This window comes from Nothobranchius furzeri, chromosome 18 (assembly GCF_043380555.1).
Source record: "Nothobranchius furzeri strain GRZ-AD chromosome 18, NfurGRZ-RIMD1, whole genome shotgun sequence".
NCBI lineage: Eukaryota > Metazoa > Chordata > Actinopteri > Cyprinodontiformes > Nothobranchiidae > Nothobranchius > Nothobranchius furzeri.
The window spans coordinates 18,320,882-18,338,151 of NC_091758.1; the positions used below are offsets into that span (position 1 = coordinate 18,320,882).

The 17,270-nt window shown below is 43.4% G+C and overlaps 1 long non-coding RNA gene and 1 gene segment (V, D, J or C); one reads left to right on the forward strand and one right to left on the reverse strand.

Moving 5' to 3' along the window:
- The window catches only part of LOC107372796 (uncharacterized), a 167,138-nt gene that overhangs the window by 21,786 nt on the left and 128,082 nt on the right, over nt 1–17,270 (reverse strand). The window lies entirely within an intron of this gene.
- LOC129163676 (T cell receptor alpha variable 23/delta variable 6-like) lies at nt 6,712–14,169 on the forward strand. The segment is given in 5 exon segments: nt 6,712–6,927; nt 8,711–8,802; nt 11,416–11,617; nt 11,694–12,246; nt 12,324–14,169. Coding segments are annotated over 2 exon segments (357 nt in total).

Genomic DNA, 17,270 nt, shown 5'->3' on the forward strand with positions numbered 1-17,270 from the left:
TAATTCCTCTCATCAGAGTTAGAGGACTCAAATGTAAAAATGACTTTGTCATGACCTGAGGCAACTTTGACCCATGACATGCAGAATGATAAAGGATAAATGACCCGCACTTGTATGACGCCTTTCAGAGTTAGAGGACTCCAATGCACTTTACACTGCCGTGTATCAGTCATCCATTCACACTGATGTTGAAACCAATCAAATCAATCAAAGACACTTTATTGATCCCAGAGGGAAATTAGAGTTTCAGTACACACGATTCAGAGATCAGACATACATGGGCAAGACACATGACAAGAATTGGTGACTGTGGTCATTTGTAACCCTGAGTTGTGCTACCTTAAGCCGGGCGTACACTGTGCGACTTTTTCACTTTTTTGAGCCGATTTTCCAGTCGTGCGAGAATCCACGACATCGGGGCGAGTTTTGCGCTGAGCGTCGTGTAGTGTACGGGGGTTACGAGAGGCGATTAACACCACGTGACCAGCTGCCGATCAGCAGTCGTGAGGTCGCACGGACTTCTGGTGTGTTTAAAATTTCGCTCGTCCCTCGTGAGGGTATCGCACTGTTGAAGCGGCGCTGCGAGCAGCTGCGACCCAAAAAGTATCAGAACCGCTCACGGTGCATGTGCAATCCTGCATCAACGCCGCTCGCTATTTCCCTAATAACACACGTTGTTCGTTTTTATTTCTACATGTTTTTTTACTCACAAAGATTGTCAAGAAAGCGTTTTTGTTGTGTTCGTGTCAAATTAAACTGATCACAAAACACAGATTTACTTTCTTTATTTAGTTTTCCTCATCCAACCCCCATAAATCCCTGTGTGTCCCCCTGCAGCACTCCTGAAGGACAACAGGCAAAACAAGACAAAAAAGTCTGACGTGTTGAGTAAAAACTGCTATTTTTAGCATATTTTTAGGGCCGACGTGTTGCTACCAGACGTACAGTGTGAGCAGTCAGGTCGCATGCGAGAACTGGGTCGTGCAGTGTGAGCACGACTCGTGAGATCTGCTCTGCGAGGAAGTCGTACAGTTTGAGCTGAAGCTGAACGCTGCGAGTGAAAAAGTCGCACAGTGTACGCCCGGCTTTAATATAGATAAGAGGGGTTTACATGAGGGTTGGTTCAGGTGGAGGGAAAAAAAGGCACTTCAGAGTTACCCTCCATAGGGAGGGCAGCTTTGCTCTGAAAAAAAAAACACACCTCAAACATATATGCAACAAACTTCAGACATTCCACAACGTAAGTGTCCACTAGGTGGGGTGGTGGGTTGGGACTATCCCCACGTCACTTCCTGCAGCCACGATAGAAGCAGCACATGTCACCTCAGTGTGGATAGGGGGAGGAGCATTGAGGGTTGAGGGTTGCAGTGACCCTGGAACGTTTCAGCGGCCTTCCCGCAGTCCTGCCCAGGCTGGGATAGGAGACAGAGTTGAGTTGCCATAGCGACGGCACATTCCACATATCTTCTGAGGGGGGAGTTTTCGTTGTAGCCTTGCTGGCTCAAGGGCGCCAGATTCCGATTAGAAATGTTTTGGGGCTAGACAGAGATAATTTCCTCTCTGTCTTACAGTTTGTTGGTCCTCAACCTCTCAAAATCCCAATAATGCACATTAAACTATCCCAATCCGTGCTGATTCGTCCACTCTATCCTTGATGGCATCCATCTTTGTGCCAATGAATGAATCTCGGCCAAAGTCCCAAGCTTACGATTCATCTCGACAATTATGTGAGTCTCTGAATTCACAGCACGGTGCAAACCATCTCTGAGCTCCGGGATCAGGCCAATATTCCTCGACAGCTCGTAAATTTTCCGGTAAGCCAGGTAGCCTCCAAGGCCAATGAGCAGAAAACCTGACACCAACACCACGAATATCCACACGTCTTCAGAGTCCTCCACAGACAGCTGAGATAAACAAATCAAGTTCCACTGTTTCCAGGAGTCCATGATGTGTCCAACTGGGACACTAATTTTAGGTAGAAATGAAAGAATTCTCTTTTAAAACATTCTGAATCTGTCTTGCTCACAAATGAATCTGATTTATTTATTACAATGAAGCAATTCAGTTACTGAAGAAATGCTCATTACTAATATTCCTCATGAAGTAGAAATGGGGAACATCCAGTAGTCATCATATGAACCAGGGGGGCTCAAGACATGGATCACGACTGACCAAAGCCAGCGCTGGCAGGTCATGAGACAGAAACACTGTTTTCTGGTTCTACTAACGAATGACTGAGTCAGCTGTTCCTGTTCTCATTGCATTTTGGAGCTTAGATTACAGGAGTCGTAGTGGCGTCACCAAAAAGAGAAAAAAGCCGAATAAATGCCCCACCCCTACCCTCACCCTTCCTCTCCTGCAGCTCATCGTACCTCTGCAACAGGCTCAGACTGTGGTAGAATAACAGGACATGGGTTTAATCATCATAAAACAGGGTCTGCTGCAATTATTGGTCTCATTATGGTGGATTTCAGGTAACAATAAACTTTCAAGAGGGTTGGAAATACATTTGTAATTTCCTCCTTTCAGTTATCTTTTACTGTTATAAGTGCAGGTTTTTCTGAAGCGAGTGATGTCACCCAGAGCCCGTTTGTGTGGAAGCAGGAAGGTGAAGACGCAACGATGGACTGCAGCCACACTAAAGGCGATCTATACTTCCAGATGTACTGGTACTGGCAGCTGCCAGGAGAAACCATGAGACTTATCGTCTTCACAAGCACGGGCATAAGTCAGCACGACTTTGGAGATTTCAGTAAAGAGAAATTCTCAGCCACCAAGACGGTCGCTCAGAGTGGGACGTTCACTGTGAAGAATCTGGAGCTGAAAGATGAAGGCTTGTATTTCTGTGCAGTCAGTAAGCACGGTGATGCAGGCTGAGGAAAATGCTTCACAAAAACCTGGATGTGAGATAATCACATCAAAGCTTCTGCAGGGACCTCATGCAGCTCACACACGTTCTCTACACCTCGTCCTTCACACCCACAGCTGCAGGATGCTGATATTTTGGTTTATTAGAACATTTGTCTAATCCTTCACACCTGATGGGGATGAACTTCAGATAAACACAGAGCCCCTTACAGTCATTTAGTCAACATTAATCCAACAAAAACGTAGATGTGTGAAACACAAACTCCAAATCTACTTTTATGCCTTTACAGCTAAAACATGAAAATAAAAACTTGAATTAGTTTCAAGGATTGCCTGGAGGAAACAACTTCTTTCTAAAAGATTAAAGCAGTTTTTTTAATTTGCCAAACTACATCAAAACAACTCAGATCAAGTCATTTTCAGTCCATTGAGATCAAAGTCAACATATTTACCTGTTTTATGGGCAAAACAGGAATGCATTTGATCTGTTACCTACCAACTGCTAAGCACAGAGGTGGAGGGTGATGATTTGGGCTTGTTTGCATTAAAAAGTGAAAGGCTCATGAAATGGCTAACTATGGAAAAATAGTCAAAAATGGAGCTGCTGACGTGACTTTGTTTGAGACTGATTTTGTACAAAGACCTTCACGAACATGCTTTGTAGACCATAGAATGATTATAACTTGTGTACTGAATACTTTCTACTTACTCTTACTACTAACAACAAATTAATTAAAGCTATAATGAGGTTTTTCTTTGACAGTTTTATCAAATATATAGAGAATGGAGTCAGCTCAAAAATACTAACACACACTAATTACTTACCACCAACAGGGGGAGACAAATCACAGCTAAAAACAAAGATCTCCACATCCCAGAAACACATTTTTACAAAAAACTGTTGCATGTTTTGTAAAGATAACCTGGAGGATCTGACGCCTTCCTAGACACACTTTCTCTGTGCTGAACTCCTGGACACAGAGAGTAGACCCATCTTAAACATGGAGCTGAGTTTCCTTTAATTCTTGTTTCTTCTTCATCTGCAGGTTCATGATGGCGACTGTTCCAGAAAAACATTCCAGATAAAAATGTTCCACTGCACAATGGCTTCAAACACGTATATAAACGTGTTAGTTTTTTCGTAAACCATTGGATGAAATTACACAAACTGACTGAGCTCTAGTTAAGGCTCTTGCAATAGTTTGTGTATGTGTTCGTGCGTGCGTGTGCGTGTGTCTGTTTGGGGGAGGGTACATTGGAACTTTGTCCCACCAGTTTGAAAATCCTATCTGCGCCCCTGGAAATCATCCAGACCCCCATGGTGGTGAAACACCAGGGTGAAGAGGCAATAATGGAGTGCACACAATCCAAGGGAGAATACCATGTTATGATGTTCTGGTTGAAAAAGCTGCCAGGAGGACCAATCAGACAAGTTGTGTACAACATTGCATTTAACAAACCTCTCTTTGAACCAGATTTTAATGATGGAAGATTCTCAATCATGAAGTTGGATCATTTCAAAGGGAATGTAACGGTGAAGAAACTGGTGCTGGGAGATGACGGCCTGTACTACTGCGCTGTTGCTAGTCCCAAAGACACACGGTGGTACAATCTCACTCAAATCCTGAACAGAAACCTCTGTGCTGTCAGCACCTTTTTACCCTTTTACCTCATGTAGCCCAGAGAGATGTAAGATAGCAGGAAACACAGTAACACGGAGAGAAGGTCCTCCACCTGCAGCTCTTATCTCTCCTACTCTGCTGCTGTTTGTGAATCTTCCACAAGATGACCTTCTCCTGCACTGGATGCTAAACATATTTCTATTAGAGTTTTGCTTCATGATGCAAAGTTTTCACTGAAGACTTATTTCTAATTTGCAGAGCATTTTGTGCATGTCATTGCTCGTTAGTGGTTCAGTCCTTCATTGTGCTGTCATTGTAAACTGACCCTCCGTGACGTCATTTTCTTGATTGGTGAAAACAAACAAGTGAGACACATGCGTTTCACTGTCTTCACATGATCTCACACCACACCTCCAATATCTCACGCCGAAAAGGCAGTGGACCTGTAGTGACTGACTTGTGAGGACCCGAGCAGACAACCACCCAGAATGACGTTTAAAAGTTTTATTAAAAGCTTATTCCTGAAGCTGAGGTAGGAACTCTAAGCAGATTGCTCAAAGATCTCCCCAAACACTTGGTAATCAAAGACAAAGTGAAGGAGCGGTGTCAGCGGATGGGCTTGGGTCAGAACCAGGGAAACAACAAGCAGAATAATTCATTAGGGAGTAGCTAGAATGGAGTCAGCAAACCGATCTGGGTCTTTTTCAACACAACAGAGGCCGGTGAGATATCCAAGTGTGGTTAGGAATGAGGAATCACCCATGAACAGAACACTGAACATGTACTCAACACAAGCTTTCTATAATCTGGCAAGGAGTTAGTGGCTGGTGAACAGGTGAGCAACATGAGCTTTATTACTGGACGCAGGTGTGGCAGGTGATGAGATCAGCCTGCCGTTGTCATGGAGATGGGAGCAGGCAGGCTGGATCATGACAGGACCCCTGAGGGTCCCCCACCCCCCTCAGGGACAATGGAGGGATGTAACACTAAGCCCAACCTGACCCCCCCCCCCCCACCCCCACCCACCAAGAGAAAAGCACTGATCACAAATCAGCACCTAAATCCCTCAAGTTTGACTTAATTTAATTTAAATTGACTTTGTCTCTTGATCAGAGGAATGACATTCTCCTGAACTACAATCAGACAATAAATCTTTCTGGAGTTTAACTAAACTCAGTAGTTTAATCTATAATGTTCTGCACAGGAACCATTCTGACAAAAGAGCTCAGCATCTTAGAGTTAAACAGCTGAAAGTCGTCTGCATAAAGAGATATCATGAAATTTAAGATGGGGTACATTTGTAGTAAAAACAGGAGTGGGCCCAAAGCAGAGCCTTGTGGTGCTCCGCCTAGCCGATCAGTTTTGATTATGTTTGTATGGACTGTAAAACTTCAATTTGAAAGGATTGATCTTAGATCTAAAAGGCGTTGAAGCAGTAATGTGAACCAGTGAGATGAAACAATAGAACAGGAAGAGGAGGAAGGTGTGTAAAAGACACCTCCCACAACATAAAGTGTCCATTTAATCAAAAGGAAAGTTAGAAATGATCTTTATTCAACTGCAACAAAATGATCATCGTTTTCATTTCAATTTGTTTTAACTCTATTCTGGTTTCAGGTAATTTCATTTTTTTAAATTTATATCTTTAAAAAAGTTTAAATGCTCATTTGTTTTCCCCTTCATTTTAGTTCTTTTTGTTTAGTTAGATTTTTACTGTTAGTAGCCTACATGTTGATTTATCTCATGATTTAATCAACCCTTTTTCTACAGGTTCTCTCAGCGACAAAGTCCACCAGAATCCAGCTGTCATTGTCAAAATTCCTGGAGAAAAAGCTCAAATCCAGTGTTCACACACAATTACAAACTATGACACAATCCTCTGGTACAAACAGTTGAAGAATGGACATTTAGAGCTACTGGGATACATGTATAAAAACTTTGAGAATCCAGAGAAAGGAGTGAAGGTGACCATGGAAGGAAATGCAGATAAAAACCAAACATGCTTGTTAACAACTGAAGCACTGAGCTTGAAAAGCAGCGCTGTGTACTTCTGTGCTGCCAGTTACCACAGCTCTACATGTCACTGATTCTTAGTGCAAAAACCTCAATTTTTCTTCTTCTATCACAAACATTCAGCTGTTTTATGAACACTCGTTAGGTGGCAGTGTGTCTCCAGTCAGACCTTTACTCTAAACCACTTCTGTGGTGAGTACTACAGCAGAACCAGGAGGAGGATGGACTACGACACCGCCCATCTAATCACGACGTTTGCTGATTCTGTAGTTGATTCAGAAGCACGGTGGTAAATGTGCTGCACGTGCATGAAGGGAGACAACTAAATATTATTCTGTTTTCTAGCTTTCTAACTAAATATCAGGAGATCCCATGATGCTCATCTTCTTCTTCAGCATTACTTTTACCACCATGCTGGTTTCAGGTAATGTCCTCCGAATAATTAGAGCATTTTGAAAATGTAAAATCTGCATTTTTTTATTAATATAAACTGTTCTTGTTTCTGAATTTCCTCGTTTTAAGATGATTTGAATTCCTTTTCCTGCAGACTCTTCTCCCAACGACCAAGTGCATCAGTCTCCACTAGAAATGTTCAACACATTAAACAGTGAAGCTGAAATTTAGTGTTTTCACATCAGTGATAGCGTTGACACAATCCTCTGGTACAAACAGTCAAACATGCAGCTCCTGGGATACATGTTAGCAGGCTCTGAAAATCTAGAGACAGGAGTGAATGTGAAGATTAATGGAGGTGCAAATAAAGGAGAAAAGTGCACGTTAACAATCAAAGAACTCAGCCTGAACAGCAGTGGAGTTTACTTCTGTGCTGCTAGTTAACACAGTGCTCCTGCATGCTAACCAGTGCTGATGTAAAGGATGGGTAGTCTACATCTTACTTATGAACCATAAAATGTGAGATTCCATAGAAATATGAAATATCAATCTGATGGATCTTTGAATATTTTAACCAGAAGATCTGAACTTTTTATTGCAGGGATTACGTGACACTTCGTATTAACTCCAAGGAAAGAGAGAGAGTCAGGTTTAAAATAGTTAAGAAATTTATTTCTACACAATTTAAACAAGACTAACTTTAACACTCTGTGTACTGATGGAACTAAGGTGGAGTGAGACGTGAGATGAATGATGGTGTGTGTGTGTGTGTAATGTTATTATCAGAACCAGCGGATCCGGAGAAGCAGTTAGTTCTGAGTGGGAGTGAATGATTCAATCTAAACTTTAGTAGGAGATTTATAACACACATGAAACGCCATCTGTCGGTCTACGTACCACAGGGGAAGCCTCCATTAGATCCAGAATGTCGAGGACCTCTTGGACCCTCCTTGGAACTGAAGCCGGTAGAAAAGCAGCAGTGCCGACCAAACTAGTCTGGGAATGCTTCCAGGTCACGACAGGGTATCACTGGCGTCTCCGAGACCCTAAAGGGGTCGTGAGGTTCAGCTTTTATTCTGAAGGAACCGTTGCAGTCAGGTGTAACTTGCAACAGATTTTATCCAGCTTGTCGAGGTTCTTTTTGGCTGAAGAGGAAGTCCGGATGGCCTGTCCGAGATTTCTCTAGAACACTTTGAACTAAAGAAAAGGTGGCGTGGAATAGTTTTTATAATTGTCATATTTTGGTTTACTGGCGAATCAGAATTTGACATGCAAAAGAGGGTTTCTACAAATACCACAGAAAACCACGCCTAGCCAGAAACGAAGGTTCTGATTGAATCAGACAAAGGAAATGTGTCGAGTGGCTTTAGCATTACGTGTCTTCAGTGTCTAGTGCAATTGTCCAGGATTATAATAACTTGTAAAATACTACTGATCACAGGATTATAATATCAAGTAATAACATTGTCATTTCACAGATAGATTGAACATTGGGCTCACATTATTATTGGTAATAACAAAGTTGTTTGATCATGTATTTATCAAAAGAGAGTTCTTCGTCTTCGTCTTGAGCTGTAACAGAGGTGAAGCAGTTCAGATGAGCAGAGTGCATGAAAGACCTTGGCCACTATTTCATGTAGATTAGGTCTGTCAGAGACTTCATGTCTGCTCGAGCTGACGCAGCAGATCATGACCTTTAGATCAAAAACAGGACATTCATGACGCTACATTGGCTTTTCATCTGATTTAATCAAGGATCAGAATGGGAGGTTCTCATGTAGCGATGGCTTCAACCCTCCTTCCTTTGTTTTTAGATGGCAGCGAGCTTCACCAGCAGCATTTCAGCACCACCATATGATGGCCCTGATCCTCCTCACATGTGTGCTCCTGTCTTTGTGGCTTAAAGGTAGAAGAGCTTATGGAGAACGTGTTTTTCTTATGATTATATGATAAATGTTTCAGTTTAGACTGTTATGTCTTTCTCTTCCTGTGGAGCTAACATGAAGATGACACATTGCCTACAGCAGAGGTAACTTTACCTGCAAGCAGATAAATCATGTTAAACTTAAGATGTTTACTTATGTTTACTCCTACTAAAGTGGGAAGCCCGACTACGGCCAGAGCTCTCAGAGCAAATACTCAGCAGTCAAAGACAGCATAGAGACTGGCGCTCTGACTGTGAAGAACGTGCAGCCTGATGACAGAGGGCTGTACTTCTGTGCTGTCAGTAAACACAGTGATGTGAGAAGAGGGAACAGCTGAACAAAAACCTGACTTCTAATTTATCTGTCTGATGCTTTTAATATTAAACTGGCTGATTTTATTCCAGTAGAGGGCGCTGGAGCCCATTTATCTACATTTGAGTAGACAGCACTTCTAAGATATGCTAGTCCTGTGTCATACTGAGCTGCAATCTGAGGTTAAAGTGACAGTGTGTAGTTTCCCTTGCGATAGGGGGCAGTAGATGCATAAATCGTTGCAAGCAAGCAGTATTTTTGTGTTGGAGAAAGACCGTACCAACAGATGCCCATTAGGGTCAAAAACCCCTGGGAAGTGCAAACTTTAGCAAAATAACAAGAACATCAGACTCCCTTTCATCAGTGGCAACAAGTGAAGAGGTAAATGTGCAAAACAACATTTAAGAATGACAAAAGTTTTGAAACCGTTTTTTTTTAACAAATCATTAAATGCATTTTGTCTTCATGGGCTCTCGTAGAAGGAAACATGGCATCTAATATGGTGTCGCCCAGAGACTTAGACCTGCTCCCATGTATTTTAGCCCTGATATTTATGATTATATGTCACAAAGCCGCCAATGTTTTTCAACAATTGGGCATCATTTCATTCATTTTCAACAACATTTTGATGGATGTTTCCAGAAATGAGTGGTTAAAACTACACATTGTCCCTTTAAGGTTAAATATATCCAGAAAATCATTCTTTCTCCCTCTGAAAATATTTTTGTGAATACTTGAGGAATCTTGATCACTGAACAGGAAAATGGGAATTTCCACAACCACTACTGGTTTTTATCCTAACTAGGGTCACGGGAAACTGGTGTCTTTAGTTGACCAGCAGACTGCTGAAAAAGAGGAAGAAGAGATGGAATCAAGCCTAAAATCAGGAAAAGTCTCAACTACCACAAGCTGTTTCCATTACCAACAGACATTGTAACCATTTATTTTATTTGTAAAATGAACCTGAGATAAAGGATAAAACTCATTCCTAAGGAAAAGGAATGTGCCATCTCACTTCAACCAAAGCCTAATCTGGGAGTAGATGACAGGCTGTAATTATAGCAACAGTAAACATGCACCACTGGAGTTCAACACACTGAGAAGACGGGTGACCATGGAGACAGGGTGCTGGGAACATCCACTCATGAATATGTTGTCTTTAACAAGGTTTGTGTTTGAAGAGAGTGAGGACTGTGAGGATGGATGAACTAATCTGTCTGATATGGACCGATTCTAGGGGAGATCTTCATCTTCATTAAATAAATTCCTCAGTACTCAACAGAACACAAGAGGAGGATAAACATCTCAACAACCCCCGGCAGGGGTGGCAGAGTTTACAGACCATCACCAACTACAGAAACTGTGTTCTGACACCAGGGGACTCTATAGCCATCACTCTCCATTCAGCTCTGAGTCATCTGGAACAGCAGGGGAGCTACGTCAGGATGCTTTATCATGACATCAGTTCAGCTTAATACCATAGATTCTGATCCCCAGGCTAGCCAAGCTGTGGCTCCCACCACTGACCTGCTCCTGGTCAGCCGACCCCAGCAGGTGAAAACCCTCCTCCTCTTGATCTCAGCCTGGGCTCTCCTCAGGGCTGTGTGACGGGCCCACTGCTCTACTCCCTTACATGTCAGACTGCACTGCCGCAGAACATCGTTGTAGTATTTGTTGATGACTACCGTGATGAGGTCCTGAAACTGGGTGTGGGGTATGCATCAAACCCCTTGATATCCACAATGCTTGAATACTGAGTTCATGTTTGCACTTATGTCCCATATTTGTTTGGTTTATGTCAACTTACATTTGTGTTGTGCTGTGTGTGCGCACCTTAACAGAGTATAGTGACATTAAAGAATGTCATTAATTCATGCATTCATTGATTCTAAAGTGTACACAGTGTTTAGTGGTCTGCTGGACCAGGATGAGACCCTTTTCACTAAATGTTTACTTGTACAGGACAGCATTGAGACTGGAGCAGTGTTAACCCTACAGCCTGGTGGGGGTGGGCGGAGGGATGTCCTCTGTTTCTTTGTGAAAACAACTGACTGCCACTTTCTCTGTGGGAAGCATCAAAAATCATCGTAGATTTTCCAGTAGATGGTGCTGAAGCTCCATGAAAGGGTTAAAAGGTGATGAGAGTGGTGTTACATAATAAAAGGGATTGCTGTAGAACGTTAGACCCACACATGTTAACGTGTTCACTAAGTCAGCAGGTTTATGTTTATTTGTTCGGCAGACGCTTTTATCCAAGGTGACTTACAATTTATAACCTATAGGGCATGTTGTGATCTGTGGGGGAAACCGGAGTACCCGGAGGAAACCCACGCATGCATGGGGAGAACACGCTACTCCACGCAGAAAGGCAGCAGCCGAGTATTGAACCTGCAACCTTCGTGCTGCGAGGCAACAGTGCTAACAACTGCGCCACCATGCAGCCCACCATGTCACCATGCTGACACTTTTTCTTTTGGTTCATCGGTAACCTATTTCCACAGCTAAGAGCTTTATTTTTTTACAATTCTTAATAATTCTAAATGTTTTTCCATCTCTCCAGGTGTTGGTCTGGGCGTGGAGGTCCATCAAACACCTCCAGCAGCTCTGAGAAAACTCGGAGACAAAGTCCAGCTGGTCTGCAGCCATGGGAGGATTGACTACACCTTAATGCAGTGGTACCAGAGATCTGCTGGAGGCAGAGCTCTTGACGCAGATCGGACATGAGTCCTACAGCCGTGCAGAACATGAAAAGGACTTTGAGCAACATTTCAATTTCTCTGGAGATTTGAGTGGAGAGACAGGAAAGAATGTGTCTCTGTTCATCAGCGACCTGAAGGCTGAACACTCAGCGGTGTACTACTGTGCAGCGAGCGATGCACATCGACAGCAGAGTTGCGTTCTTCATACAAAAACCCAGGATCAGATTCTGTCAGTGGTTTTAAATCAGAGCTAGAATAAGCCCCGCCCATCATCTCACTCAGCATCCACTGTCTTTCCAAAGCTCAGTCAGCTTAGCAGCAGCTCATGACATGGTTGGATTTTCACTAGTGTTAGTAAAGGTAATGGGAGTAAAGTCAACATGATTACTTTGCTGCTTTTGTGTTTTGTCTCAGGTAACCTGGCTTCAGTTAACTAGTACAGTTTAACCTTTTAGACGGATTTCTGTCACAGTTTGCCTTTCTTGTTCCAGGTATTAGTCTGGGTCTTGAGGTCCGCCAGTCTCCCTCTGATCTCTTCACTAATCCTGATGGCAAAGTTCAGGTTTTCTGCACACACGATAAAACCGACTTCAGACTGATGCTCTGGTACCAGAGGTCACCTGGAGACACAGCTTTGAAGCTCATCGGATATCTGTACCACAAAGCTGTCTCAATGGAGGACCAGTATAAGGATGGGTTTGACCTTACCGGGGATTTAGGCGGAGATGCGACAAAGAATGGATCTCTGCTCATTAAACATGTAAAACCTGGACAAAGTGCTGTTTACTTCTGTGCAGCAAGCAGAGCACAATGACAGAAGCTCCTTCTGATCGTTACCAAAACCATTTTCTGATATTCTGTGGTTCAGACACCTGCTGCTGTGGGTTTTTCATGTGCATTTATATAATTGATGAATGTACAGCTTTAATCTGGATTGGGTAGTGGTTAGTACTGTTAACATAATAGTAATTTTCTGTGTGGAGTTTGCTTGTTTTCATGGTTTTCATCATTCCTGTATGCTGCAGGCTTTCACACACAGGTTGTTACGTCCTCTAATGATGGATAAGGAGAAGGACAGGGAGTAACACAGAGGCATGTGTTTCAGGTGTTAAAATAGTAAACAATGATTTTATTAAAAAGGATTTTAAAATGACAAAAAGCTCCAAATCTAAAAGTACTTAAATCATACTGTTAAAATGGCCAAGGGGGTTTCATTTAGCACTTAGTTCTCCCCCACCTCAAGACCCTCACAGCCCCCCTCCTGGACCCCCTGCAGTTTGCATACAGAGCAAACAGGTCTGTATATGATGCAATCAACATGGCTCTACAATTCATCCTGCAGCATCTGGACTCCCCAGGTACCTACGCCAGGATATTGTTCGTGGACTTCAGCTCTGCTCTCAACACAATCCTGCCAGACCTCCTCCAAGACAAAATGTCCCAGATGAACGTGCCTGACCCCATCTGCAGGTGGATCTCTGACTTCCTGACAGACAGGAAACAACAAGTCAGGCTGGGGAAGAATGTCTCAGACCATCAGCACCGGCTCACCACAGGGCTGTGTTCTTTCCCCTCTGCTCTTCTCCCCGTACACCAACAGCTGCACCTTCAAGCATGAGTCTGTCAAACTAATTAAGTTTGCTGATGACACCACCATCATTGGACTCATCTCTAATGGGGATGAGTCCGCTTACAGAATGGAGGCTGAATGGCTGGTGTCCTGGTGCAGCCACAACAACCTGGTGCTAAACACCCAGAAGACAGCGGAGGTAGTTGTGGACTTTAGGAAACACACACACCCCATCCCCCCTTAAACCTCTCTGACACTCCCATCACGATGGTGGACTCATGTCGTTTCTTGGGCACCACCATCACCCAGGACCTCAAATGGGAGCCCACCATCACCACCATCAGAAAAAGGGCCCAGCAGAGGATGTACTTCCTGAGGCAGTCAATGAGGCATTTCTACACCGCTATCATCGAGTCCACCCTCACCTCCTCCATCACCGTGTGGTACGCTGGAGCTACCACCAGGGACAAGAAGAGGCTGCAGCGTGTCGTGCGCTCTGCAGAGAAGATCATTGGCTGCAAACTCCCCTCCATTCAGGATCTGTACACCTCTAGGACATTGAGGCGTGCAGGTCGGATAATAGCTGACTCGTCTCACCCTGGACACAGTCTCTTCGACTCGCTCCCATCTGGCAGAAGGCTCAGATCCATTCGGACCAGAACCTCTCGCCACAAAAACAGTTTCTTCCCCTCTGCAGTTGGACTTTTGAATGAACATCCTAGGGCAGCCCACTCAAGTTGATTGGTCCCAGTCACGTGACCCGATGCTGTGCTTGAACCATTCAACAAACACTCAGATAAATACCTACACGGAGTAGATAGCTGCTTCTCTAATTCTTGCCACTTTTTACATTAATAATTTTATCATGAGTGTTTTATTAGTTCTTATATTTGCTTATCTCTTAATTTCTTTTCTATCTTACCTTCTGCACCAAAATACCGCAGCAATTTCCTAATGTTGTGACTCGGCACACATATGGCAATAAAAACTTCTGATTCTGATTAAAACAGACATCCGAATGCTCCCAAACCTTCCCTAAACAAAGTACACTGACTTAAACACAAGTTTGGGAGCCAATAGGAAGCCAGCACTCTGGTCCCTCGTCTGTTAAAAACCTCTAAAAGTTGATAAGCTTCACCAAGCGTAAACAACTAAAACACATTTAAGAGGCATTAAAACAAAAACAATTGGAGCACATGAGAGAACTGGCACAGATCCAGTCTCTCCTTTCTCCTGGCAGCTCTCCTTTTTATGCTGCTCCGGAGGTGATCAGCCTAAGTGAGTGCAGCTGTGCAGGTAGGAGGAGGTTGCTGCTGATTGTCCTGCAGAGTCAGCTTTCTGGGACAAAACAGCAACAGCTGTAACACAGGTAATAAACAAAAACATGCAAGCTTGGTTAACTGGTGATAGAACAAGTAAAAAAAAAAAACAAGTAATCACTTCATTTTCCATCAACATCTCCTCCCAGGAACCTACACTTCCTGCCACGTGAGTTTTTTCATCACTTCCTGTTCTGTTTCATATCCCCTGACCCAGCGGTCGATTCTCTTTCTGGGTGATGACACTGAGCTACAAACTTCATGTATTTATTTAAGCTGAAGATTTAAACATATGCTATAAAAGACAAAATTATGTTGCTTTTCATTTTCTGCTACCTGCCAGGTGATTATTAGTATGGATGTAAACTCTTCTGAAGTCACAATTGCCTTGCTCATAGTTCTCTTCCTGTCTTGTTCCAGGTATTAGTCTGGGTCTTGAGGTCCGCCAGTCCCATTCAGATGTCATCACCATCCCTGGAAAAAAATGTTCAGATTTTCTGCACACACGATAAAACCGACCACACACTGATGCTCTGGTACCAGAGGACACCTGGAGACACAGCTATGAAGCTCATCGGATATCTGCTCTACAAAGCTGTCACAATGGAGGACCAGTATAAGGATGGATTTGACCTTACTGGAGATGCAACAAAGAATGGATCTCTGCATATTAACACAGCCAGATCTGTACAAACTGCTGTTTACTTCTGTGCAGCAAGCAAAGCACAATGACAGAAGCTCCTTCTGATCGTTACAAGAACTCGAACATTTTTTTAATAACTGTTGTTTTCAATCTGGCTCTTGAGCACCTGCTTGTGTGGGGCGACGGTGGCACAGGAGTTAAGTGCTCGCCCCGTAATCGGAAGGTTGCAGGTTCGAGCCCTGCTCAGTCTGTCGCTGTCGTTGTGTCCTTGGGCAAGACACTTAACCCACGTTGCCTACTGGTGGTGGTTGGAGGGACCGGTGGCGCCAGTGCTCGGCAGCCTCGCCTCTGTCAGTGCGCCCCAGGGCAGCTGTGGCTACATTGTAGCTCATCCCCACCAGTGTGTGAATGGGTGAATGACTTTTTGTGTTGTAAACCGCCTTGAGGGTGTAGCGGAATATAGTTGGTATACTCTTACACTTTATTAAGGTACAGAGATTAATCTTACCTTAGAATCAGAAGAGGTTGTTTTTACCACAGGGAATTTTATTCAAACACTTTGTATTGACTTAGAGACAAGAAAAGAGAAATATGGGACGTTTAAGAATATTTATTTTATAATTATTCGAAACAATCACCAGGACTAACTCTCTAATGGATGCAGATGGATGTGATGCTGACGTGTTGGTGTGTGTGTGTGTGTCAGTTCAGAATCTCCATCTGATGCAGGCGAGTCTGAGGGTAAGATGTTGTTTTGACTAACTAACCACGAGGGACTTCAGGAGGAAGAGACATGAAACGCCATCTATGCCGATCTACGTACCGAACGCGGAGACCTCCGTGTTAGATCCGGATGCCAGGTCCTCGACCCTCCTTGTGCTGGAACTGGTGAAACAGCGTTGGCAGCACGACAAACCAGTCTATAGATAGCCTCCCGGTACAACGGCAGATTTCAGCGTCACGTAGAGACCCCCCTTTATTGGGTCATAGAGTTCAGCTTTTATTCTGAAGGAACCGTCGTCTCGTTGATAAAACGACAGAATTTTCCAGCTTGACAGTTCTCAGCTTAAAAGTAAAAAAAATACAGCTGGCCAGTCTGTACTTCACTTAGCGATGATGGACATCAGATGGATTTGAGAGCTGGTTGAACTCACGTTGGAACTACGTTGAAACTTGCGGTGGAACAGAATTAAAATGGCGTTTTTCTGTTTTATTAAGCTTAGTAGTTTATGATTCTTAGCCAATCGGAGTGGACAGATTAACTAAACACCACAGAACTCTGCCCCGCAACAGAGAGGAAGTTCTGATTGGATGAGTGAACAATGTGTCATGTGTTTATCTTATGTGGATCAGGGTGTCTAGCTCAGTTAGTCCTGTTATTCATTAAACACATAAAGCATAACATTGTGATTTCACAGATCAGTCACCTGATTATTATTGACCAACAGTTGTTTTGATTAGCTTTATTAGAAATAAAGTTCTTTGATTAACTAATGAAAAGCATTCTTCGTCCTTCTTCTGTCTTCTTTGCTGGAATGTAAACATCAGAAGCAAGCGCACGACCGTGGCAATTTATGCACACTGTCACTGTGTCAAAGGGCAGCTGTTAAGGGCAGAAATGGCATATTCATAACGCTACAAGGGGTTCCAGGACTCTAAAAGGCGCTATATCAAATACAGGCCATTTACCATTGGTGTATTTTTCTTTCTCTTGCACGTCTAAAATGAGCTAGCAGTTTTCATCTGCTGTACTCAGTTGTGGAGCCACCTCACCTTTGACCCCATCGCCTTCCACAACAGCACTGAGGTCAGCCAGTGACCCTAGAGCTGTCATTCTGAAGTTGGTGGACATGTCTAACTGCCTGAAGACCATCTCAGGACGCCTGCTGGACCAGTTTACATACAG